Source organism: Mesoplodon mirus (genome assembly GCF_964341445.2).
Source record: "Mesoplodon mirus genome assembly, chromosome: 19".
Taxonomy (NCBI): Eukaryota; Metazoa; Chordata; class Mammalia; order Artiodactyla; family Ziphiidae; genus Mesoplodon; species Mesoplodon mirus.
Window position 1 is genome coordinate 56316032 of NC_138995.1, and position 20569 is coordinate 56336600.

Here is a 20569-nt window from a genome sequence, read left to right on the forward strand (position 1 = left end):
CCCCCCCCGCAACTTCGCGCTTCCCGATCTTCTCCCGCCGACCCCGCGTCTCCCCCCTCACCGCCGATGCCAGGCCCAGTTCTCTATTAGGGTCTCTGTCCCAGTGTCTGTGTGTGTGCCTGTCCCCCTCCCCGTCTGTCCGTGATTCTCCCTTTGTTTTCCCTTCGCCTCAGGCCGCGCTTTTTGCCTCCCCCCCGCGTGTGCCTCTGGTTCAGGGCCTCAGTTTCCCCATCGGGACAACGGAGAAGGCAACAGGCCGTCCGGGAGGGCTAAGGGCGCGAAGCCGCCTCCGCCCCGAGACTGAGCTTCTGCACGCCTCCGTCTCCAGGGTCCTCCGAAGGCCCCCCTTACTCCCCATCTCGGCCCGCGCTCCGCCCCTCGGAATTCCCGGCTCCGCAGGGGGGCGGGTCTGGCTGGGAGAAGGGGCGGGGGAAACGGGCTAGAAAGTTTGCAGCAACTTTTCTTGAGCGTAAGTCAGTCCCTGGAACGGATGCGCGTGGCCCGCGCAGGCGCAGTGGTAGGAGGATGGCTGCGCTAGCTGCCAGCCCAGCACCCCCCTTCACCGCGGTCTGATGGCACAGCTGGGCCACAGCTGGACAAGAGGCGGTGCCTCCTGGTGGCCCGCTCTTCTTCTCCTATTGGCCGGATGTCGAGGCCACGCCCCCGCAGCCCACCCCCACCCCTGATACGTCTGCTTCGCCTCCCGCGAGCTTGCTGCCAGGCTATTGGCCACCTCCACTCGCCTTCCTATTGGCCCACTGAAAAGCCTCCTGCCCTCAAAGCAAACAGCGGACACGAAGGAATTTCAGAATTTTGGGCAGACGAGAGGGCCTTTTATTCGCGAGGATCGGGGGTGGGGTCCTAGGTGGGGAAAGACAATAAATACCGAGGAATGTCGGGGTCTCAGTGCATCCAAAACGTGGATTAGGGTGCTGGGGTCCTGGAGCCTGTCAGCGGGTCGGAGGAAAGGTCAATAAATACCCATACTGCCGAGGCGGGCGGAGCCGGCTGTGGCTCCGAGAGCAGCGCACGTGAGGAGGGCGCGACAGTCCCCGAAAACAGTGGGGCTGTCAAAAGGCAAAGGCGGAGCTCGCGCTAGACGTTCAACGCGGAAAGAGGGTCTTCCCGGGAGGGCAGGGCGTCATGCACAAGGAGGATTTGTGGTTTGCAAGCCGATGTGGGTGGGGGTGCCTGGAGGGTGGAAAACAGATGCCGAGCCCTGGCCCTGCTGCCTTCTCTAGGTCGCAGCTTGCTCATCCACGTCGGGAGCCTCAGCTAGGCCGGAGAAAGGAAGAGGTCCGCGATCCCCCCAGCAGCAGCAGCAGCAGCAGCAGCATTCCCGGCTACAAGCCTCCCTGGAGCCGCGGCCCCGGCTCCTCCCTCCCCGGCCGCCAGGGGGCGGGCCCGGATCACAGGGCTGGAGCTGGGGCGGAAACCCACGCTCGGAGTGCTGTGAACTGGGGGGCGGTGGGAGTGGCTTCTGGGCCGTGCCTGGGTCACCAAACCCTCCAGCGGAGCCCGAGTGGAGGACAGGCTCGGGTTCTAGGGTTCAGGCGGCGAAGGCGGCTCCCGGGCGGGGTCAGACTGCGGCAAGATAGCCGGCGCAGGCCACCAACCCAATGCAGCCCAGGGCGGCGGCCCCAGCCAGAGCAGAGGTGAACAGGAGCAAGGAACGCGCCTCCGATAGGCCAGGCCTAGGGACCTGCGGGGAGAGGGCGGGGGTCAGCACTGGCGACGCGGGCCTCTGATTGGCTCCTGGGACCAGCCCCGCCTACGCCCATAAGAGGGTCCACACACTCCCTGCACCCGCCCCGCCCCGCTGTGAGGACAGCGCGGGTAGCTGTGATTGGTCGGCTCGCAAGCCTAAGTCTTGTCCCAACTCCTCACTGGCTGCCTCTTAGAGGCCTGTGTTGATTGGCTGCCCGCGTATCCTCCCTCCCCGCCGCGGGCCCCACCCCGCAGAGGCGCAGCTAAGCAGAGGCGGCTTGGGGTACGTGGAGCTGGGCGGGGGCGCGCGGCGGGCGGGCGTGAGCAGCCGGACGTACCCTGGCAGGGAGCAGCAGGTGGCGGCGGTGCATGGGGCCTGGCCCCACCAGCGGGCACTGGCCCAGAGCCACGGCCGGGGGGCCATCTAGCTGGAGAGAGAAGGGACAGGTGACCCAATCCGAGCCCAGCTCGGCACGGCCGCCCTCGGCGGGGTGCAAGAGACAGCGAGGGGAGTCGAGGTCGGGGAGGTCACCTAGGGAGATCCTGGATGGGATTTGGTGAGAGGCCTGAACCGAGGGAGATCTGGTAGATTTGGGCATGAATGGAGGGTGTCTGCTGACTGGAACCTCAAAGAGGTAGGGGTGAGCCTCTAAGTCTGGACAGGGGTACGGGGAGATGCGGACAGAGTCTGCAAAGGGGGCAGCAGGCTTGACGCAGGGGAAAAAGAGGGGTCTTACATGGGAAGGTGGATCCGTGGCCCGGGGACTGGGGACCCCCGTGACAGCTGGAAGGAGAAGAGAGAGGCGTAGGGCGCGTGGAGGGACGGAGAAGGGCGGTGGCGCGGCGTGCCCCAGCCTGGGCCCCTCACCCTCCCCCAGGTGTATACACACGCCGCGGGCCCACCTCCCCGCCCCCCCGCCGGCGCCTCAGGAAAGGTGGTGGAGGAGTGACTCGCCTGCGGCTCCCCCGGCCTGAAGCAACTCCATCCGCTCCTGCAGCTGCCGGACGTGCGCCTCCAGGTCTCGGTTACGGGCCTGGGCCTCGCGGAGTTGGCTGCAGGGGAGGTAAGGACCATGAGCCCTTCGGGATTTCGGCTGGAGAGGCTGCTAAAGGTAGTGACTGTCCCCGACTCCCGACCCCGACCTGGCGAAGTTCTGGTTGGCCGTTCGGATGGCCTCCAGCTCCTGGCTCAGGCTCTGTCGGGTGAGCACCTCCTCCTCCAGGGCCTCCTGGAGTTCCCGCAGCGTCACCTCGGCCTCTGCCACCGCCTCCGGAATGGCCTCCGGAACTGCTGCTTCAGCCTGGGTATGGGAACCGGGCTTAGGGCTGCCTGTGGCTCCTGGAGCATTCGAGACTTAGGCATAGGTTCCAGGCCTGGGATCCTCCTTTGACCTCTATTCCTGCACCCCCGAGATCTTTCTGGAATCCCCACAGCTCCTGCAGTGATCCAAGCCCCCTCCTTCCCTAACCCAGCCCAGCCCTCGTCTCCAGCCTTTAATCTGGTCTCCTCCCATCCACCTTCCACACCAAAGGGCTGTTCCTATAACACTACGCAGCTTGACCATGTCCCTCCCCTGGAGAATCTCTCCGGCCCCTCAGTGCCCTCAGGAGGAGGCCCACCACACGAAAACTAAAGGCCCTGTCTGGTGTGCGTCTGCTGGCCTCTTCAGCCTCCCCTCTCCTCACTCCTCACCCTCCTTCCTCCTGGAACAACGCAGCCTTACTACCCTCCTTTCATGTTTCAGAGCAAACCAGCTGGTTCTCACCTCAGAGCCCTTACCCTTCTCTTTGCTGACCAATGGGTGGTCCTCCTCCTTCTCCAGGGCTTCCCCTCCCCAGAGAGTTCCCCTCCATGCACACTCACTGACCTGTTTTAATTTCTCTGTGGGGATCATTTCTGACTGAAGTAACCTTGTCTCTACTTTGTTTTCCATCTCTTTTCTGTCGAGGAAGCTCCCAGAGGGCCTAGCACTCCAGGGCGCACACTATCCCCGAAGGCCTCCCCTTTTCTCTCGATTCGTCCCTCACTGACCCTCTCCTCTAAAGACTCCTAAAGACTCACCGTTTCCTCTGGTGGGGGCACCGTGGGTTCCAGGCTGGGCTCTTGCAATGGCTCAGGCAACGCCTCGGCCTCCAGTTCCATGGGCGTGGAGCCCGGGATCTCATCATCCCTGGGGAGAGGAAGAGGGCGAGGGGAGGAAGAGCCGGCCTCGATCCCCTGCGTTTACAGCCAGGACTCCCTAGCCTGTGCCCTGGGGCAGCCAGACCTGAAGGCTCCAGGCTTGAGGAGGGGGAGGGGCAGAGTGAAGGGAACAAATTGCCAGGCTGGTGGCACAGGTCCTCCTCTTGTTAGGAAAAGGCCTGCCCCTGGCATGGCCTCAGGCCCCTGGAAGCTGGCCTCTCTGCACCTTCCTCGGGAACCTGGGGTCAGGAAACCCATGTTCTAGGATCTGCCCATCTCCGTCTCCATGTGCGCTTTACAGACCCCTCTCCTAAGGGCCTCAGGAAGTGAGGGAGACACTCCCAGCTCTGGCCACCTCCAAAGAGGTGGTCTTCAGACTGGGTGTTGGACCCCAAGACTGACTCTAGACAGCAGCCACCCACCACCCACCCTCAGACCCAGGTGCTGGGAGGAAGACAGACCCTCCCAAGGAATATGAAATGGCAGTAAAAGTGATGTCCCCTCCAACCCAGCAGTCCCTCTTGTAGAAATATGTCTCAAGGACCCAAAGATGCTCAACAAGCGCCAAGACCAACCTGCGCTGTTCCTCCAGCCTGGGTCATGACAGAGAGGCGGGTTAGCTGAGTCCTGACCCGCCCAGTAAGGAGAACACTCCCCAGTGGGTCAGGATTGTGTTATAGTTTGTTCAAGAAATGGCACTTGCGGTACATTGTCCAATAACAAAACAGATTAGAATACAGCATGTTCCTACAGCTGTTAAGTACGTGTGCTGTGAGCCAGGGACCGTTGCTGCTGGCGCCCTTCCTTTTTCTCATCCCTATTTTCTAATATACTTGTGATAAGCAATGTATTGTTTTCAGAATCAATGTTTTAAGAAGGCTTTGTGGTTATGTAATTCAGTGAGTCCGTGTTCTTTTAAGATTGACTTAACAATTCTAAACTTCTTATTCTCTAAGATTTTGAGGTCCCATGGCTGTATACTAGAAATCTAAAAGTGGAAGGTCAGAAGATTCCAGAAGGCCGAGCCTGTGACTCTGAGGTTTTACATTTGAATCTAAATTTCAAAGTACTTATGGTCTGAGAATTTAACGTCCTACAATTCTGGGCTCCTAAAAGCCCTTAGTCCCAAGACAATAAGGTTCTGAGACTGACCCTGCAATTCTCCTGGGCACCAACGGGCCAGGATGTGATAACCCCAAGCAGCCTCCTGAGGCCTCTGGAGGCAGGACCCCCCCACCCCCACCCCACCCCCGTCCACTCCTCTCAAGCTGCACAGGGGCAGCACTTACCCAGGGGCCATACAGGAATAGGAGGAGTAGCCCACGAAAGGCAGGTGGACCCCCAGTGGCGTGCCTTCCTGCATATCCGACAGCGTCTCCTATAGGAGAGAAACACAGATGTGAGGTGACCAGCGGCTGTCAGGGATGGCCCCCTCACTCACCCCTTCCCAGTCTTGGCTTAAGTGCCCTCCCACCCCCCCCACCCCAGCCTGGGGTCTATCTAAAGTGGACCCTGCGTCATTTTCTTTTATTACATCCTGCTGCTTCCCTCAGGCACTTGCCACAGTATAATTATACACTTCTCCAGACTGTAAGTAGATGAGAGCAAGGACCAGGGCTGACTTGGTCCATGTGTGTCCCCCGCTGTGCCCAGCACAAAGGCAGTCAGGCTGAACAAGCACGGGTTAGCTCATACAACAGCTGAGAGATGGCCTAAGCAAGGGAGATTCCTCTATGGTGCTTTCTCACCTCTCATCCTTCCAGGTCTCAGCTCAGATAGCCCCCTCCTCCAGGAAGCCCTCCAGGACCTTTCATGCTGGGTCAGGAGGCCCGCCCCCCTGCACCCCCCGCCCCCATCTCAGCCCTGATTTCTCTGGGGCATCATTGTCTGGGGACAAGTCCGTGTCCTCCACTGGACTGTGAGTCTAGGTCACTGCTGGGTTCCCAGCCCTGGGGCCACACAGAGCAGGTGTTTCTGGGGAAGGAATGATTTCAGGACCCCAGGAGGAGGGTACTCTCCTAACCTCAGTGTTACGGCAGTCGGATGCGGGGGTACCCTCTGCAGACCAGGGATCGATCGCAGGTACCTACCCCGCCCCCGCTCACCATGGCAGTGAGCCCGTCTTCCACCACATCGAAGTTGCACGTGTCCGTGGCACCCTCAAAATCCGGCGTAAAGGGGGGCACGCTGTCTCGGAGGCTGTCCCAGTCAAGGCCAAAGAAGAAAGGATGCTTCCGGAAATCGCCTGCTCCATTCCGGCCCAGGCGCGTCTCAGGGGGACACAGCAGCTGCTGGATGAGATCGCGAGCCTCATCAGGGACTCCTGCGTCTGCCAGCGGTAGAGACAGGTGCTCCTGCTCGGAAGGAGGGGAAAAGAGGGGATGTTACCTGGGAGCATGTGCGGAGAGGTCAGGGGCTCCCCGAGCTGTGCTCACCTTGTAGTGCACGATCTTGCCGTAGGTCTCAGCTGTGGAGTCGGCGTAGAAGGGCGTCTGCCCGTAGAACATTTCATAGGCGAGCACGCCCAGCGCCCACCAGTCACACTCGGGCCCATAGCTGCCAGTCCCAGGCCCACTGCCCACGGCCTGCAGGATCTCAGGAGACAAGTAGTCCGGAGTGCCCACAGCCACCAGTGACCGCACCTGAGCCAACAGGATCCGAGCTAGGCTTGACCCCGCCCCTTCTAGCTCTGGCTCCGCCCCCTCTTAACCACTACCCTAGAGCTTAGTTCCTCCTTTTGCCTGTTCTAAGCCTGAGCCACAGGCAGGCTAGGGCCTGGGTCGCCTCCTTCTTTCCCCTCCAAATCTAGTCCTGCCCTCACCCTGACTCTGCCCGCACGCCTCAGCCCCGCCCCCACGCTGCACCTCCGGTTCCTGCTCCCGACCCGTCACTGGTAGTCCGAGTTGCCCAAGGGCGGCGCACCGCTTACCGTTCCATCCGCCCGCAACTTGAGGCAGGAGCCAAAGTCTGCCAAGCGGATGTGGCCGCAGCGGTCCAGCAGGATGTTGTCCGGTTTGATGTCCCTGCGCGGAGGGAAGAAGGGAAGGGAGAGGGATAAGTGAGCCTCTCTCCTGCCATCTCACCAGTCTCCACCCCACTAGGCAGCACCGCCTGGGCCCCACCCTCTTAAGGACCACGCTCTCCAATTCCCGCGGCTCTCAGCCCCTGCAGCGCCCACCTGTGCACGTAGCCCAGCCGGTGCACCGAGTCTATGGCCATGACAATCTCGGCCAGGTAGAAGCGCGCCATCTCGGCCGGGATCCGCTCCCCAAACTTGCTCAGCAGCGTTAGCAGGTCCCCGCCCACGTAGTACTCCATGACCAGGTACTGGGAGGGGGCGTGTCACGGGGGTCGGTACCCTGCCTGGGCGCCCACGGCCGATAGCCCGGGACAAAGACTCCCAGAGACACCCCATCCCTGGGCAGAGACTCCGCAGCCCCAGCCCCAAGAGATCTCCCAGGCCAAATGAGAGACACGCCCACCCCCAATCCTCGTTCCCCCACGATGTCACTGGACAGAGATTCACTTCCCCCACCCCCGACCAAGAGAGTCAGGAAAAAGAGAACCCAGAGACCTCCCGATTGTCCAGGGTATGGAGCCCAGATACCCCCTGCCCAGTGGCTCCCACATAAGACTCTAGAGACTATCTCATTCCAGGTAGTGCCCCCTGGAATCAACCTGGGGAAAAAGGCGGTAAGGGACATCTCCCATCCCGGGAAAGGAAGGCCAGCTCCTACCACACCCAGGGACTGCTGCATACATTTCGAGGCAACTCCCCGACCCTAGAACTTCGTCTGCCTGCCCACACCTCGATAATTGACAGCCTCAGGGGTGGGGGTCCGCCCCTCTAGTCGCCTGGCCTGGGGCTCACCAGGTAGTTCTCGTCCTGGAAGGCGAAGTGCAGCCGTGTGATCCAGCGCTGGTCCCCGTTCACCAACACATCCCTCTCTTCGCGGAAGCACGACACCTGCGGGGCACCCGGAGGAGCTGAAGCGGACGGGGGTGGGAGGACGGAAGGGGGTATCCTCAACACCCTGCACACCCAGCCCGGCCGTCACCTCGCCTCTCTTCAGCATGTCCCACTTATTCATGATCTTCATGGCGTACACCTGGCCCGTCTGCTTCATCTTCACCACCGCCACCTGAAAGCCCAAACAGGGTAATGGAGCGGAGGTGGCGGGGAAACACCAGGGCTCCCCCAGATTGGATTCCACTCTTAACCCGGGCCAGACTTGGCCCCGCCCCCACTCGGCAAAGCCACGCCCACAGGCCTCAAGCCCCGCCTTAGGTTCTAAACTCAGTCATTCATCAATTTCTAAGGCCCCGCTTCCGGAACTCCAACATTGCGCCCGCTGCAGGAAAAGTCAGGTCTCTAACCCCGCTGCGCTGCCTCCGCTGCTCCAGGCTCACCTCGCTGAACGCCCCGCGTCCGATCACCTTCAGAATCTCGAAGTCATCCCTCTGCAGTTGGGCCTCCTTAAGCCTCTCCGCGATGGGCTCCACTGGGGGGGAGGGGGCGAAGCGGGGGGGAATGAGAACCCAGAATCACAGGGACTGACACTGGAGACGAGGAGAGACAGTCCCACCCTCTGTCGCTGAGTGTCCCCTGCCCCTGCCCCTCCCTTAGCACTTAGTCTGCCTCCTTAAAGACTTCACATAAACATTATGTGAGGCTTTGGGGACCCAAAACTGCTCTTGTACAGGGAAAAGTGGGATGCCTGGGAACCCCCTTCTGGGACAGGACACTGGGCCAGAGGGCTCTAGGGGGCGCAGGATGGACAGGGTGAGGTAACAAGTTCTGCCGAAGGGAGGCCCTGAAGAACAGAGGAAGAAGAAATAGGCCCAGTTCTTGGAGCTCCCTGGGCTTCCGGGCCCCTACTCCCGGTGACCCCGCCCACCCCCAGGGCTCTCGTTCAGCCTGTTTTGGGTCATGCCCCAGAGCCTGCAGTTTAATCCTAGGCTCAGATACTGGTGGTTCTTGTGCCACACTCTGGGAAACCCTGAGTTTAGGGCTGGGGCCAGGAGAAGGAACGGGAGAGGGAGACAAAGCCAGCGTGGATCCGCATTCCGGCTCCAGGGCTGCAGGCACAGTCAAGTGTGTTATCTCTAGCTCTCAACTCCAGGAGGAGGTTTTACTATTAGCCCTTATCTACAGATGAAGAACCAAGGCTCAGACAGGTGAAGTCCTCTGCCCAAGGTCCTACAGCTGGCAATGTTACAGAGAGCAGTTTGGGAGGGGGAAGGCAGAGAGTGGAGGCAGGGGGAGAGGGAAGCCTGGACTCCCGGAGGTGGAAGAAGCTGGGAGCTTCTGAGGCAGGAGGGAGAGAGCAATGGGTGCAACTAGGAATGAGGGAAGATCCAGTGGGTTATGGAGAGGGTTCGGGGTTCAGGAAGAGTGGGCCAGCAGGGAAGTAGCAGCCAGGGCCCAGGATGGGGGAGGGAGGAGAGAGCCAAGACACTGAGCCCTTTTAAGGCAGCGGGAACCCAGGCCCCCTCCCCCGCCCCAGCGGCCTGGCAGGGGAGGGGCCGCAGGATGCTGCTCGGGCCACAAAAGGAGTGCTCCTTACAGGAGAGCTGCCCCCACCTCAGGTCTCAGTTCATCCTCTGCAAAAGAGGAGCTGAGAGAGTTACTGAGGGCCGGGGGGATGTGGGGAGAAGGTTCTCCCAGAGGCCAAGTGGTCTAGCCCTTGGCCTCCACCTTCGCATCTGCAAAATGGGGAGAGAGAAGCAGGGCCTGGGTCAGAAAGAGATGGACACAAGAAAAGAGGGAGCGGGAGAAGGCAGAGAGACAGGAAACAGGGAGGGGGACAGGGACACACAGAGCCTAAGGACCAAGAGCAAGCCACTGAGGGACAGACCAGTGGAGGGACAGATGGCAGATGTTAGAGAGACAGAAACCCAAGTGAGCCTGAGCCTGGGCCAGGAGGGAGTGGCGCAGGCAAGGCAGGAGGCTGAGGCTGAAGACGAAGCATCTTCCCTCTGGACCTGTCTCCAGGGGAAGACTTGGCCAAAAGGGACTTTAGGTGGAGAAGGAACCTACAGAGAAAGTGGGCCCACTCAGAAGAATCCTAATTCTTCCTCCTCCAACCAGGCGGTGGACGGGGTGCTCGGTGGGGCCTGTGTGCAGAGCTGGTTCTCCCTGGGCCTGCCTGAGTCACCGTGCCCTCCCAGCGCCTGGGCACCTGTTGGAGCAGCTGGAGAGGCTGGCGCCGAACACCTGCCTGTCGGCCGCACCCCTGGCAGCTGCCCTGTACTGTCCCTTCCGCTTGCCCCTGCGCTCTGGGGAACCAGGGTGGAGGGCCACAGGGCCCATTTTGGTGGGGAGGGGTCCTAGGAGACAGGGCTCCCCAGCATGTCCCTAGGCCTAGACTCGGGAAATGGGTGCAGGGGGACCCTGAGAGGCTGTGCCCAACCCGGCTTACCATGGCTCCCAAGTCATGATTCTGAGTCATGGCTGCCCTGGCCTCTGCTCATCTCACTCTGCCCTGCCAGGGTGGCACAGGGGTAGGAATATGTCGCCCCAAGACCCAGCCCCAAGTTCTGGGCCCCTGAATGGGAGGTTTTCCCCATGTCCGTCCTGCCCCCAACACCCAGCCCAGACCCACCTCCTCCCTCTGCCCTGACCCCACCCCCAAATCTGTGGGGTGCCATGCAGGTAGGTAGGCACTCACCCCACTCCAAGAAGTCGGCCACATACTTGTCCTGGGCCAGGTCGGAGGCGCCCAGCTCCTGGTGGACGCCCAGGAGAAGGTCGAGCAGGGGCTCCAGCCCCAGGAAGCTGGGGTCCAGCACCAGCTGCTGAAGCCGCCTCAGCCGCACCTCGGCTGACATGTCGGGCAGGCAGCACCATGGCCCCCTCCCCGGGCCAGGGGCTCGGAGTCCTCCCGTCACGGGGCCTGGAGGGCCCTGTCCAGGCCCTGGGGCCCTGGCTGCATGTCTGCCTGTCCCTGGCTGTCCCCTGGGCCTCTCTGGCCACTTCTCTCTGCTGGCTGCTAAGGCCTCCTCCCCTTCTCCCCACCCCTCGGTCCGGCCCCCTCCAGCCTCCCAGCCTTAACCCCTCACAAGCCAGGCCCCCCCAACTTGCTCCTTCCAGGGCCCCTCGGAACGCTTCAGTGTGAGATGAGGGGTGGTGGAGAATCTCTACCCTCAAACTACCCCCCCCCCCACTGAAAAGGCAAGGCACAGAGGAACGCTACAGGTATGACAGATGCCAAAGATGAGCCCTCCCATTCCCCAGAGGGGACCAATTGAGGTTCAGAGTGATTTGGTAACACCCCTCCCAAGCTCTCGAGTTGGGAGCGGGGTTGGGGGGGGAAGGGGTGAGGCCTGGGAAGGGGGGTGGGAGGCCAGGGCAGCTTTGCGGGTGACTCAGCCAAGGATTCAGACTTTGGGATGGTTTAAATTTAGCCCTCAGGCCCTCTGCTTTACACTGACTTTTTTTTGGCAGGAGATGGGGAAGGGGTGGTGAGAGAATTGGGAAGGGAGGCCCTCAGGAGCCAGGATCAGGGGTGACCCACTGGCCAAAGCCTGGGGGAGGCAAAGGAGCCCCCAAAATAGCTCCTTGGACCCTGGCAGTGCAGCCACATTCCTGCCCAGGCTAGGATTAGAAACAGAAACATTTCGGGGGGTGGAGGGTGGAGTGGGAAGACATCACTCCCTGTGGCTCCAGCCAGCCAGCCAGGAGGGATTTTCAGTGTTCTTTCCAGGGTGGACAGTTCTCCCAGAGGAAACCATGGTCTCTCATTGGCCCTGGATGCCTGGGCCCGGCCAAGCCAGGCCTGCGGCAGCAGAAGGCCAGGGCCTGTGCTGTGGCAGCTCACTCTGGGCATCTCGGGAGCTGCCTGGGGGGGACCTGTAATATCTGGACACTTTGAAACAACTTTTAAAACTCCCACTGAAGACTCTGAAGAGGGGGTCCTGGTGGCTCTCTTCCCTCCGAGAGTTTGGAGTGGGGCGAGGGATACTCTCCTCTGTCTGAAGGGCCCTGCCCGGGGCTGGCCAGCGGCAGATCCACCAGCTGTGTGCCTCGGGCACATCCCTCCTCTGGTTTTCAGTTCTTCCTGCCCTCAGAAGGGGGTCAGGGGGAGGCAGGGCCTAGCTCTTCCTCTGGATAAAGTGGACTCATTCTAGGGCTGCATCGAAAGCACCCACACACTTCCTCCATACCTCCGCGGAAGGGAACAGAGACGCTGTGAAAACAGGGAACTTTAGTATAAATAAGAGGTCCTGGGGGACAGCGAGGACCCCAGGGGCTTCCATAATTTAACATTCTTCAAAAGCACAAGTAACAGCAAGGGCAGGGCGGGGGCCAGGGGAGGGGTGGGCCACCCCCTGCCCTGCACACAGGACCAAGAGGCGCACTGCAGAGCTGGGGCTCTTGTGGGTGGGGAGTTTCTCCCCCAGGAGTGACCAGTCACATGCTGGGGACAGGGATGAGGCTAACACTGATGTTTCAGAGGAAGGGGTCATTGTACTTGGCAGTGGGTGGGGACAAGGCTGAGGCCACACGGGCCACTACATCCCCCCAGTGTCTGGGCCAGTCTGAGGGACCCTCTGCCCCAAATTTGTGCAGGGAGAGGGACCGGAGCAGTCCTTCCGTCATGGTTAGTCTTGTTAATACGTTGATCCATGAGGTCAGCGGGGATGGTTATGCTAGGAGCTGGGGGCATGGGGTGGGGGACCCCGACATCCATGGCTTCACACCACTGTGCCGCTCGGGGAGTTGCCTGGTTGGGAGGAGATGCCCTGGGGAAGATGAGAGCGGAGACAGGAGGGGGTTAGAGACCGCCTGGGGCTCTCACCAGTCCCACGGGGTGGGGGGTGGGGGGGGAGCCAGCCTGGAGTCCCCCAGGCTGCTGCCACCCTGGCCTTGCCCTTCAACCCACCCCAGACCACCCAGAGGCCGCTGCTCTAGGCTCAGGAACTTACATCTCGGCTAGCTTCCCTGTCCCAGCAGGTGGCACTTTTATACAATAATTAAAGTCCTCAGGTGATCCTGAGCAAAGAGGATGGGGTAGGGGTGGAGGTAGGGAGAAGAGGGGGAAACTGGGGTCCCCTTCTGACTGCGGAGGGGGTTCTAAGATTCTGGGAGGGAAGAACGAACTTAGGGACAGTCCTACCTCTACCACTGACTTGCTGGGTGACCTGGGCCAACTTCCTTCCCCTGTCTGGGTCTCGGTCTCCTCGTCTGTGAACTAGGGAGATAGAGGGATCTCTTTCAGGACTTACCAGATTCCCCAAATCCCAATGCCCCTGCCTCTGAGACTGTACTTTAAGTTCTAGGGATTCAGGACCCTACAATTCCAAAACTGCTCTTCCAGGGAACCAGGCACAGCCCTCAGATCTGGCATCCTGGGACCCAGAGCCCAAACCCTTAGGAGACATCTGAGAACACAGGTCCCAAGTTATAAGGCACCAGGCCCACACTTCACCTTACTAGCACCTTTCTGAACCCCATGGCCTACCCATCTTCAAGCTTCCCTGTCCTAAGAGGTGAGAAAGGTCATAAAGAGGCAGTGACTTGCTCGAGGTCACACAGGGAGCAGAAGTGCTGGACTGGACCCTGAGCCTGGGATTCCACAGCCCACGCCTCCAGCAGTGGGCTCGGATCCCAAGAGTCTGACACTCAGGCTGGAAGCTGGGTGCACAGGCTCAACCTTGCCCATAGAGCTCGAGCTGCAGTATTAATAAAATTTCACCATTCTGTAAGACCTAGCCATGCTGGGCCCACCGGCTGCCCCTCTGATAACTGGCCATGTTCTCCACCACACCCAGATGTCTCTTATGCCTGACCCTCTCTCTGCTTACCGTTGCTTGTCAAGCGTTCTAGAAGTCACTCCAAGATCTGAGAAGGCTTGTTCTGGGACACAGATTTCCATGGCTTCCCCTCATCCCACACAGCTCGAGGCTGTGATGCTACCAAACCTCTCTGCCAATGCCCGCCTCTGCCTGGGTCCCAGGTGGGCTGGTGTGGGGTGACTCACCACCTTGCCCGGCCGGGCCCAGGTGCAGATGAGGCCCTCCTGGCAGGCGGTGATGATGCAGTCCTCCAGGAAGAGGAGGACCGTGAGCCGCTCCTGGGCGATCTTCTTGCACACAAGCGGCTCGAGCAGCGGCACCTCGTGGATGCGCGGGCACAGCGCGGTGCCCAGCACCTTGGCGGGGTCCAGCCGGCTTCGGGGGGCGGGGCCGCTGGGCTTGTCCCCGCCGCCCCCGCCCCCACTGCCACCCCGGCTGATGTTGCCCAGGCTGTGGTAGCGCTTGTGCTCTTTCTCGGCCCCCCGGTCCCGCCGCTCCTGCAGCGTGAGCGTGGCAAAGCGGCCGATGCTGAAGGGCGTCCCCGGCTCCGCTGCCGCACCCGGGCCGCCCGCTTTGCCGCTGCCCGCTGGGTGTGGGAGGCTGTTGGACCGGGACAGCGAGCGGGGCAGGGGCCCGGGGCCTGGCTCACCACCTCGCGAGCTGCCGGTGGCAGGCGGCGTGGTGCCAGGCGTGCCGGGGAGGGTGCGGGTGCGGGCCAGGGGAGGGTGAGGGTAGAGCACGTCTTCGGTGAGGTCCCACAGGCAGAACTGCGTGTCCTGGCCGGCCGAGCCGAAGCGGTAGGTGATGGAGCCGGCCTTGGGCAGCGGGGAGAGGGGAGCGCCCCCGCCCGAGCCCGTGCCCGCGGCCTCCGGCTCCTCCTCCTCCTCGCCACTCCGCTCCCCGTCGCCACCGGCAGCCGCCGCCTCCTCGGCCCTCGTGGTGTAGGGGTCGAAGGCCACGGCGTTGACCCAGGACTTGTGGCCGTGGCCTCGGGCCACCACGCGGCCCTCGGTGAAGGACCACACAGTGACCAGGTCATCTTCACCACCCGTCACGACGTAGCGCCCGTCGGGGCTCCAGCACACACAGAGCAGGCCCCCAAAGTAGCTCTTCATGAGCCCCCGCAGCAGCATGGAGTCGAAGTGGAAGACGCGCAGGCAGCCGTCCTGGCTGACGCAGGCCAGGTGCCGGCCGTCGGGCGAGAAGGCGAACTCGTTGAGGGGCCCCTCGCCCACCGCCCACTTGGCCAGCGGGTTGCGGGGCGCCTTGCTCTTGGCGGCGTAGACGGCGAAGCCCTCGCCCTGCTTCAGCAGGCTGTACTGCGGCGGGGCCGAGGCGCACGGGTGGCTGACGTTGTACAGGTACAGGTGGCCACTGGCGTGTGATGCCAGGAACAGGCTCTCTGACTCAGGCAGCCACTTCAGATATGTCACCTTGGTCTTGTCGATAAGCCGCTGCCAGGGGAGAGAGCGGGGGTTGGGAGAAGGCCATCCTCCAGTGGCCCACCTCCTCCCCAGCCTGGTTCCCCGGAGAAGGTCATCATAAGTGGCCCGGGCCTCCTCGGAGAGGAGGGACTGAGGGAAACGGACAGACACCAGGTTAGGAGAAAGCAGGGGGAGAAGGGCTGCGTGAGGGGAGCTCCGTGGAGCCTCGATGTCCCTTGTTCAGCAGGAGGGCAGTGCTGCCTTCCAGAGAACTCTCCTGTCTAACCCCCTCCGCCATCTTTACCATGTCATGCTTAAGGCAAGATACTGAGTCACGGAGTATCAGCTCCCCCAAGGAAGGTATCTTTGTTTATTTAGTTCATTGTTCTAGCCCCAGAGCACGGAGCTGTGCCCGCAGGAGGCACCTGGAAAGTAGTTCCTGGACACCTGAATGACAACCCCATCCTGTCAGCCGTGCATCTTTGCTCCTTTTTGTCCTCACAACTCACCTCCAAACCTGCAAGAAATCCTGTGGGCTTGATCTGCAAAATGTGCCCAGAACCTGATCCCTTCTCACCACCCCCAACTCCAACCATCCTGGTCTCAGCTGCCGTCAGGCCTGCAACGGCCTAACTGACTGGCCTCCACCACCTGGGTCTCTTCTCTGCACAGTTGCCAAAGAGATGCTGTTAAAACCTAAGTCAGCACCCGGCACTGTCTCTCCCATTCTGAACACCACGGCAGCCTTTCTCAAGCAGGACTCCGGGGAGAGCCAAGCTCTAAAGCCCTTTGGCATCCACTGTGTAACAAATTAACTTCTTTCCCAGGTACCCAAGTTGCTTCCCATCCTCCATTCTCTGGAGAATTTAGAAATTAAATTAAATTGTTTCTGTGTTCTGTGGCTCGGATGAACCCCAGTGGCGAGAGGTTCTAAAAGCCAAGGTCTTTTCCATGACCTGCCAGACCCTACATCTCCTGGCCCCTCCGAGTTGTTTCTCGGAGCTCATCTACTACCCTCACCCCAACACTGCTCTGGCCACACAGCCTTTTTGCTGTCCTGCTTCCGGCATTTGTCCTAGCTGTTCCCTCTACTCAGAATGTCCTTTTCTCCAATAATTTGTCTTGCCTCCTTTAGGACTTTATTTCCGTGTCACCTTCCAGTGAGACCTATCCTAACCTCACCGAGCACTCCCCATTCGTCTTCCCTGCTGGATTTTTCTCCACGATACTCTGACACACAGCCTACTTAGTGATTTGATAACTATCTGTCTCCTCCAGCTAGATATAAGCTCCACAAAGGCAGGGCCCTCTGTTTTGTTCACCGAGATGTAGTATTCCCAGTGCTTAGAACAATGCCTGGCAAAGAACGAATGCTCAACGAATATTTTGTGAATGGATGACCTAGTCCACTTTAATCCATTCCGTGTTCCACTCACTCCCCTCTGCCATTCATGCACTCTGTACATTTGAAATACCTTCTCAGAACAGAGAGAAAGAGATAGAGGACAAGAGTAGTTCTGGACACAGATAAGGTCTTTCACTGGCATTTCCCCTTCTGCCAGGTCCACCCAGGACTGAGCAACCTCCATGTCGGATTTTACAACAGTCCCATGAGGTAGGGATGGGAATCCCATTTTGCAGAGGAGAAAAACTGAGGCTAAGGGAGGAATAGTCACCTTCCCAAAGCCACACAGTGAGCAGATGGTGCAGCAAAGATTTGAATCCAAAGCCCACAGGGCCCAGAATTTGAAAAGCAAGGGCTGTGGCTTCCAACAAATCCCGACCAGTAAGTAGCTTCAGTTCTCTAATCTGCGAAATGGGTATCACAATCCTAACCCATTGGTTGATGAAAACTCCAGGAGTAGTGTGTTCAGCACAGGGCTAACACAGCATAGGGCCTGGGCACAGGAGGTGCAACCATCATTATTAGCTATCATCACAGCAGCTGCTGGCACCCCATCCTCCACGTCTGTCAGTCCATCCCCCATCTCTCCCTCATCCTGCCCCCTCAGGCCTACACTGCTTCCCAGGCAGCTGCAGTCTCATGGCAAACAGTGTATGGGTGGGTGGGAACAGGAGCAGTTCTGGGCCCTGGGGGCCCACAATCACCTCCTCATTGAATAGCTTGCTGGTGTCCTTCTTGATGAGATCTAGGTACTGCACTTGACCGGCTGAGAATCCCACCAGCAGGGAGATGGTCTCTGTGGCAGCAGTGAACTGGTTGAAGTCGTGGCAAGTGGGCTGGGTGCCCTTATAGATCCGCTTGTCAATTGGCTTGTTGAGGTCAATGGACTTGGGTGGTGGGAGAAAACGAGTTAATGGCTTCTACCACTGAGAGGAAGGAAGAGGGTGTTGAGGTTGGGGGAAAACCACAAAGAGGAAGCAGGGTTAAATCCCTGAGGGGAGTGGGTAGGTGGAGGGGTGAGAGGGGAGGGAAGGGGCAACCACAGACAGGAAGGAGGACCCAAATCACAAACAGAGGAAAAAACCAGGCAGGAAGCTTCGCCCCCTGCCACCACATGAGACCACAGTGCGTTCTCCCCAAAGTTGGACACCCCCAACTTCTGGGACACCCTTGGCCACAGTGTCAGTTTCAGGGCCCCTGTAATCCCTGAGCTCCAATTCCTTTCTATAATTTCAGCAACTCCCCTGGGTCTTAGCACCACTATATTCCAAGACCCTCAAAACTCAGGATCACCCAATCCCCAGAATTCTAAAGTCCAATGTCCCAGGATTCTCCTCACTTTGGAGTCCTTAAATCTCAGCATCCCCATCACAGTTCAGGGACCCATTAAACCTCATGGGCCCCCAAATTTTAGGTGCCTTCATCATCGCTGGGCTCTCAGGATCCCCATCACTTCTGGGGACCACCATAAACTCCAAGGGTCTCATGTCCTCTGGGACTGACATCACTTTAGAGACACCCATCACACCTGAGGATGTTCCCTCTGGGATCTCATTATCTCCAGATCTCCCATCAGCTCCGAGATTCTCATTTCCTCCAGCACCCTCATTACCTCCAGAACCCCAAGTATCTCTAGGATCCCATTCACCTTCAGGATCCCTATTACCTCTAAGCCCCCATCACTTCCAGAATCCTCCTCACCTCTGGGCTCCCCAAGTCCCCCCAACACCCCCAGACAGCAATACCCCTGGGCTCTCCATCACTTCGGAGCCTGCATTTCCCATCACCTGCAAAATGCCTGCCAGCCAGCACCTTGGGGCACCCCATACCATCTCGGATTCCCCATCACCTCCAGAATAGTCACCAACCTAGGACCCCCTCGCATAACCTCGGGATCTCACGTGATCTCGAGGTTTCCCATCACCTCCAGGATGGCCAGCACCCAGGGAGCCTCCCATCACCTTTTAGAATCCCGTATTACCTCCAAGAATCCTTTCCCCTTAAGATGTCCGTCACATGTAGGATGCCTATCTCAGGGCCCCCTAGCATTCAGGGACTCTCCTGTCACTTGTGAATCACCTCAAGGATCCCCATCCTCTCAGCCAGCACCCAGGGCCCCACGATGCGGGCCGCTCACCCGTTGGCTCCCGCGGCGACAGCAGCCCGGGTAGAAATAGAGCTCGCGGCCCAAGTTGAAGCAGACGCGGTCTCCCCCAGCGCCCAGCCCTGCGGGCGTGGCGGGAGGCTCCCCGGCACCGGCGCCGTCGGGCTCCCCGAGGCGCACGAGGCTGAGGCGCACCGCAGGCAGCGCGGGCCCGGGCCCTGGGCCTGCGGGCGGAGGGGACGGCGCGGCGCCCGCAGCACCGGGGCCGGAGGTGGAGGCAGGGCCGGGCAGGGGCTGCTGCGGCGGCTGGGGCGGCGCCGGGGTCTGGGAGGAAGCCGGACCCGACCTGCGAGCGGCGCCGTCGCCGGGGAGCAGCTTGTAGAAGCCCTCGCGGGTGCGGAACTGCGACTTGATCTCCGCACAATCTCCCATGGCAGCGCCGGGGCCCGAGCCGCCCTCCGCGCCGCCCGCCGCCATCTTGGGCGACCCCCACCCCAGCCCAGGGCCCCGCTAGTGCCGGACAGCCGCCTGCCGCCAGGCCCCCTGCCGGAAGCCGGGGATCCGCACCGGAAGAGGTGGTGTCGTCGCCCGGGCAACGCCTCTTCGATTGGCAACAGGGTAGGGAGGCGGGACGAGCTCCAGCCGTCGCTCCGGTAACGGTTCTGGACTGAAGGCGGGGCTACAAGGTGGGAGCGGCCTTCGTGCCTGTGGCCGACGTGGTTGGCTGTGGGGGCGGGGCCCGTAAGGAAAGGGGCGCGGCCACCAAAAGAGCGCAGGTCCCTAGCAACGGCGCTCTGGGAACCGTTTGCCTAGCAACGGGAGTACCCTCAAGAGAAGGCCTCATCCGAACCTTGTCCTTCCCATGATGTCACAGATGACTCCAGGTGACCCTGGAGTCTCCCGAAGACTCCCAACATACACCCTCCGGTGTTTCCCACTTACATCTTAAAGTCCCTGACTGGCCACAGCATCTCCAACCATTCCTCCCCACCTTTGATGATCCCGCAAATCCCACTGATCTCCATTGCCTCCATAAAACTCCAAGGACTTCATCTAACCCACTACTGATTAACACTAACACCAAACATCTCCACATTTCCCACCAACCTCCTATGTATCTCCATAACTCCACAATCTTCAATAATCTCACTTGGTCCTCCGACACCCACCAAAATTTTATTGATCCCTGCAATGTCCCCAGTGTCCCAATAATCCACTAGTAACCCAAAATCTCTTCCTGATCCCATCAGCCCTCTGATAGCCAGTGCCCCTCACTTCTTCTGACACCACCCTGCCCCCATCACAGATCTTCCTAGACCCACTTATTCAATCGCCTCCCAGATTTCTCACCGGAATGTCCCAGAAGCATCTCACACTCAACAAGTCCTGCAATGAAACTGACATCTTACTCCAAATCCTGCTCCTCTCCTGTGTCCCCATTTTAGGGCTGGCACTGACATCCCCTCCAGTCACCAGGCTGCAGAACTCAGTGTCTCCCTAGACTTCTGCCATTTCCCTTCACTCCCTGATTCCAGTCTCCAAGTCTTTTGCATTCTGTCACCTGAATTCCTCCGTTCCAATCCATTCCTCTGCGCAGCCCTGCTCTAAACTCCTCCTCTCCTGCTTGGGCCCTCCCTGTATCAGCCTTGTCTCTGCTCTCCCAGACTCCTGTCTCACCGCTCTATCTGCCCTCCACTTGGCATCTAGAGAGGTCTTTCTAAAGCATGATAATGATCAGGACCCTGCCCTGTTCAAAGCCCATCTGTGGCCTCCCTAGGGCTCTCAGGACAAAGTTCAGCCCTGGGTAATCTGTTCCTGCCAACCTCTCTTTCCAGCCTCATTTCTCACCACTGACTCCTCACACCATGTCCCAAAAATGAGGTTTGAGAATCTACCCCAACACAACACACTCTCTCTTGCCCTTGGGTCTTTGAATGCCCTGTTTCCTC

The 20569-nt window shown here is 60.0% G+C and overlaps 2 protein-coding genes across 16 annotated transcripts; both read right to left on the bottom strand.

Moving 5' to 3' along the window:
* Positions 1-485: 485 nt before the first annotated feature.
* On the bottom strand, positions 486-12025 carry DMPK (DM1 protein kinase). Of its 14 annotated transcripts, XM_082605915.1 has the most exons (16): positions 10561-12025; positions 8843-8901; positions 8300-8391; positions 7948-8031; positions 7761-7856; positions 7068-7216; positions 6819-6912; positions 6325-6531; positions 5980-6243; positions 5179-5267; positions 3770-3878; positions 2851-3008; positions 2663-2760; positions 2445-2491; positions 2046-2131; positions 822-1702 (listed from the first exon to the last, which is right to left on the bottom strand). In XM_082605915.1, exons 1-16 carry the CDS (start codon positions 10737-10739, stop codon positions 1543-1545), a joined length of 1971 nt encoding a protein of 656 aa, XP_082462041.1. In that variant the 5' UTR covers positions 10740-12025; the 3' UTR covers positions 822-1542. The 14 variants fall into 14 exon arrangements, with proteins under 14 accessions (XP_082462049.1, XP_082462046.1, XP_082462045.1 ...); XM_082605923.1 differs by lacking the exon at positions 8843-8901 and having other exon boundaries at positions 486-947; XM_082605922.1 differs by lacking the exon at positions 8843-8901 and having other exon boundaries at positions 5995-6243.
* A 56-nt stretch (positions 12026-12081) lies between these two features.
* Positions 12082-19192, bottom strand: DMWD (DM1 locus, WD repeat containing). 2 transcript variants are annotated; one of them, XM_082605925.1, is made up of 5 exons: positions 18654-19192; positions 17221-17403; positions 13873-15141; positions 13009-13083; positions 12082-12634 (listed from the first exon to the last, which is right to left on the bottom strand). In XM_082605925.1, exons 1-5 carry the CDS (start codon positions 19095-19097, stop codon positions 12587-12589), a joined length of 2019 nt encoding a protein of 672 aa, XP_082462051.1. In that variant the 5' UTR covers positions 19098-19192; the 3' UTR covers positions 12082-12586. The 2 variants fall into 2 exon arrangements, with proteins under 2 accessions (XP_082462051.1, XP_082462052.1); XM_082605926.1 differs by lacking the exon at positions 13009-13083 and having other exon boundaries at positions 18654-19191.
* Between the last annotated feature and the right edge of the window lie 1377 nt (positions 19193-20569).